General features: G+C 46.1%; 1 protein-coding gene across 5 annotated transcripts in view; it reads left to right on the top strand.

Moving 5' to 3' along the window:
- ANKDD1A (ankyrin repeat and death domain containing 1A) overlaps positions 1-5,192 on the top strand; it is a 43,639-nt gene that overhangs the window by 36,791 nt on the left and 1,656 nt on the right. For all 5 annotated transcript variants that reach the window (XM_019630414.1, XM_019630411.1, XM_019630410.1 and 2 more), the window contains one exon: positions 4,780-4,911. In XM_019630414.1, coding sequence (XP_019485959.1) covers positions 4,780-4,908 — 129 coding nt within the window. In that variant the 3' untranslated portion in view covers positions 4,909-4,911. The remainder of the gene's footprint in view (positions 1-4,779; positions 4,912-5,192) is intronic.

Here is a 5,192-nt window from a genome sequence, read left to right on the forward strand (position 1 = left end):
CCACCCTTAACTCAGCCACTGGCTTTTAGGAATGCTGCCTTTACGTCACAGCTGTGTCTGTTCCCAAGTTTATTTGTACACTTTAACAGTTCCAGGAGGCACACACTCTGATTTTTCCCTCCTGTTTTAAAATTTTTTGAAGTTTTAAAACTTTTTATTTTGAAATCATTTTGGACTTACACAAACGTTGCAGAAATAAATACAAAGAATTTCCGAACAGTTCTCACAATACAGCTTCCCCAACTATGAACATCTTACATAACCACAGTATAATTTCCAACACCAGGAAATGAACACTGATAGGATACTATTAGCTTATCTTCAGACTTTATTGAAATGTTTTTCATTTGAGCCATTCATGTCCTTTTTCTGGACCAGAATTCAGTCCAGGATCACACCTTACATTTAGTCGTCATTCTTCTCATTTTTAATAGCGCCATACAAAGGCTAACCTCTCAGGAGCAGTGCAATCCAACAGAACTTTCTGTGATGATGGCAATGTTCTGGACCTGTGCTATACAATGTTTGCCACTAGCCACCTGTGGCTATTGAACACTTGAAATGTGGCTAGTGGGACCAACAAACTGAGTTTTACAGTTTATTTAATTTTAATGATTTGAAATTTAAATAGGCACCTGTGGCAAGTGGCAACCGTATCACAGCCCGTTAGGTGCCAGGCAAGCACGGGTTACTGCATGGCTCAGCCAAACCAGTAGGAGAGTGTGGTTCCAGGGAAATGGGACTCTGCAAGCTTCATGGATTCACAGCATGTGGAGAATTATCCGTGTAAGAAGCCTGGAAATTCTGCCTGAAAGCTGTTTCTGTCTAATTTGAGCTCTCTTACATGTGTCACAGCTGGCGGTGGCCAGTTGAGCCCACATCTTGGAAAATCTCCCACAAAGTTACCCACTGGGCCTGAGCCCTGGGAAGGAGAATAAAAATCATTTGAGCAGAAAGGGGCTTCAGCTATCACACCTGGCTGGTGGGAGTTCAAATGGTACCATCCTCCAAAAGGCAATTTTGCATTATCTACCAAAATTACAAATACATTTACCCATTGACCCAACAATCCCACATCTAGGAATTTATCCTACAGATAAACCTGCAAACATTATAGTAACACTAATGCAAGTTAATATTGGGGAAACTGTACTGTGGAGAAGAGTATATAGGAACTCTGTACTACCTGCTGTTTTTTTGAACTGAAAAAACCAGTCTATTAATAAAAAAAAAAAACCCAAAAAAACAACCCTAAAATTTATGAACAGAAAGAAAAAGAGGCTTTGCAATCAGTCCATTTTATAGTCAATATCTGAGAGGTGTGTCTTACCTGAGGCTCACAGTTGGATTCAGACCCCAGCACAGCCTCTATGCCATGTGGCACCCTTCCTCTGCATGTGCTGTGTGGAGGTGGAAACTCTTTTTCCATCGCTTCCATTTGGGAAAGGTTTTTTGTTTTGTTTTTTTCCACATGGGGCTTAGATCATTTATCTGGATGAATTTTGCACAGTGAATTTTGTAATTTTTTTTCAAGACAAAGCAAAGTTCTTAAAATAAAATAGAAATGCATCACTATCTCTGTCAAATTCAATACCTGTTTCTTTTGTTTGGGAGAGCTATGGCAAACTTTCAAATCAGACAAGCTGTTGTGGATTGGTTCTGTGGAACCACAATTGCTCAGATCACCACCAGTGATCAATATTTTCTGATTGTCTCCCAGGCCAGGCAGTCTGCTGGGAGCCGGGAAGCAGAGCTGAGTAGCCCACAGTTCCTGCCCTCTGGAAGCTTGTGTGTGTGTGTGCGTGCGTGCGTGCGTGTGTGCGTGCGTGCGTGTGTGGGGTGGGGTGCTCGGATATCAATAATGTAATATAATGTGGTTGCTGCTATAACTGGTGTATGCAGAGAACTATGGGATTTATTCTTCCTTGGAGAAAGTAAGGGGGAGGAAAGTGAGAAGCTCACAGAGAAGACAGAAGAGGGCAAAGCACATTCCAAGCAGAAAGCACAGTCTGCAATGTCACGGAGGGGTGGAGATGTTATCTGTTTGGGGAATGGTGTGGCTGGAACACAGGAAGCATGGAAGGAGGAGAGATGAGCTGGAGGGGCAGGAGGGCTGTGAGGGGCCTGGTGTGCAGAGGGCTTGGCCATTTCAGTCCCCTGTGAGACTATTCCAATGGGTACTACTAGCTCCAGAGCTCCCCACCCAGTCAGGCGGTGCTTGGTTGGGCCTGCATCACAGCTCAACTTCTCCCTCTGCCCAAGCCATCTTCCTTACACAACCTTTCTTCCTTTGATCCTTAATAAACATTTTGCACCTAAAGTTTCATCTCAGCATCTGCTTCAGCCTGAGACACGGGGATGGAGGGGTGGAGCTGGGGTCTAAGATGGTTGGATTTCTAGCTGGGGAATCTGAGGAACAATGATGCTGGGAACTGAGATGATGGGGTTTGGGAGAGAAGCAGTAGGTTTGAGCAGGGCAGACATGGTTTTTGCCAGTAGAGTCTGGGATGCTTGTAGAAGCCTGGCCTAATAGATAGGCCTGAATAGACAGTCAAGGCCAGCACTGAAAATCAGTCAGGGCTGGAGATGGTAGTCATCAGGGTATAGAGCCCGGGAGTAAAGCTGTCAGGGGGCATGGCTCACACAGGAAGAATTTGAAAAGAAAGTTGAGAGCAGGCCCCCACAGTTCATTACTGTACCAGGTGAGGTGGGCTGCTGACCATGTGTGGCATGGCCCTGCCCACAGAAGCTCCCTGCTTGCTGGGAAGTCAAGACACACACAGTAAAACTATGGCAGCCTCAAAGAAGCCTCAACACTAACAGTTAAAAACAGCAAGCGCTGCCTTCATGGTTTACCAAGTGCTTCCATAATTTAGGACAGTTGTCAAGTCACAAGGTAGAGAAGACACTGTGGCCTTCATGGAAAGATCATTGGCTTTAGGGACGGTCAGGCCCAACTTGGCATTCCAGCTCCACTCCTTACTGTGTGATGCCAAGCAAGTCTCTTGACCTCTCCCAGTCTCCGTGACCTCACCTGTGAAATCATTTAATTCAGGGTTGTGGTGGGGATGAAATCTGTCGAGTACGGCCAACTCAATATCCTGAAAACTTAAAGGGACCAAAACTGATTTTGTCTAAATTGTACATAAGAAAAACCAAATAGTTAATGAGGGAGTGTATGTGTGTTAATCAGCAAAACTCCAGTTAATAAATGCAGAATGATAAAAATTAAGAGTGCTGACACTGTTCTGTAACCCCTAATGAAATGATGCTTCTGTGCAATGATTAGCAGTGGCAGGGAAACCTTTGGGGGACGTTTCCAATGTCTGGATCAGACTGAAAATGCCTGAACCCACTGAACAATCTTAACAACTTAGAGACAAACAGTCATTATGTGCCTCCTAAGGTGACCCAATGGGAGGCACACAGCTCCACCTATGAAGCATTTCTGCCAGAAAGATCAAGATCAAACCTAATCAAGCCTCTTGATTTAAATACCAATTTATGGGAAATATCAGGGACAGAGAAACAAGTTAAAAGACACCACAGGGCCGCAATCAGCAAAATCCAAACTGCTGAATTCTGTCGGGCAAATGAGCCTGTTTCTTCAGCAAATAGCAAGAAAAAAAAAGAGAGAGGAGGAACTTATACTGNAATAAGATTTTTAAAACTTGACTACAGGTTTCTACAGTTCATCTGAAAGAATAAACAGGGAATATATAAATGAATATTTTGGGGAAAAAAATGAAGAGGGTCTAACCCAAGCAGACTCAACCATTTATAAAGTTAAAATAATTAACATAGAGAGATACCTGACACAAAAATATGAAAACCAATTAATGAAATGGAGCAGGGAGTACAAAAGTGAACTCTAGTACAGATGAGACCTTTCATAGATGATAAAGGAGCTCTGGTCAATTATGGGGCTGGGGGCAAGGGCTAGGGAATAAATGCGTCAAACGGAACTGCCACATGAAGGGCAGCACCATGAGGAATCACCTACTGAGGGCCAGAAAGTCAGAGGACACAGTGAAAAGACTGACCTGGACCTGATGACTGTGCCTGAGTGTGTGCGTGTGTGTATCCCCAGCCAGGAGAACAGGCCTCGTCACAGAGTTTAATAAAAAGTTAGCTCCACCACCTGCCCTGAAGAGTGCGGGCACTTATTTTCCAAACATGCTTGTATGTTGGAATCACCCGGGAAGCTTCAACACCGCTCACTGCCCAGGCTGCAGCCAGACCCAAGTATGTCAGAATCTTGGAGTCAGGGGGACTCAGGTGTCAGTATAGTCTAAAGCTTTGTAGGTTTTCCCAATGAGTACTTAGGGTTGAGAACCCCTGGTGCAGGGAAAGAACATGGCCAGTTCTGTCTGACTGAGCCGTCTTCTCATCTGTAGAATGGGCCACTAGCATGCAAGGCACAGACTATCATGAGCAGCTAGAGATGAAACACACAGTCGTGGGCATCATGGTATCACAACGAGTGTCAATTATTGCTTTCTTAGGAATGACACCAACAGCATGTCTGGTGGATGCTCAGGAGAAAGCCTGGGGCTGGGGAGGTTCAAGAGTCCCCAACACAAAATCCCGGCCCGTACCCCATCTGAAACTGCTCCTCCTCTCCCCTCTGTCTCTGGGCTGAACTCTGCTGGAGCATGGGAGAAGGGCCTGGTGCTCAGCAGGCGGTACAGGGTGGCATTGAGACGTGTTCAGACCTGGCTGATGCTAAGTGGGCCAGGTTGGCTCCTTCACCCTCTGTTTCTCCTTCATGGTCCTCAGGCACCAAGAGCTACCAGGAGCATGGCCACCGGATGCTGCTCATCTGGCTGCATGGTGTGGCCACGAAGGGTGAAAACCCCAGTAAAGCACTCTTCGAGGGCCTTGTGGCCATCGGCAGAAAGGACCTAGCCGGTAAGAACATCCCCTGCCCAGCTCCTGCAGAGGGCAGCACAGGGCCCCAGGGTCAGAGCTCCGTGGCCCCACTGGAATGTGTTAGGGCCTCCCAAGGGCTGCTCAAACCACAAGGTCAAGAGCTGGCTCTGAACCTTCCAGATTCCTTGTCCTAACTCTGCCTCCTTCTGGAACGCAGGTGAAGCCTTGGGCAAATCACAGTGCCTCCTGGCCCTGGGTTCTCCATCTGCGCAATGAGGATGTTAGCCCAGATGATCCCTATGACCTTCAAAGCCCCAAAG

The sequence above is a fragment of the Hipposideros armiger genome, unplaced genomic scaffold (assembly GCF_001890085.2).
Source record: "Hipposideros armiger isolate ML-2016 unplaced genomic scaffold, ASM189008v1 scaffold_910, whole genome shotgun sequence".
Lineage (NCBI taxonomy): Eukaryota > Metazoa > Chordata > Mammalia > Chiroptera > Hipposideridae > Hipposideros > Hipposideros armiger.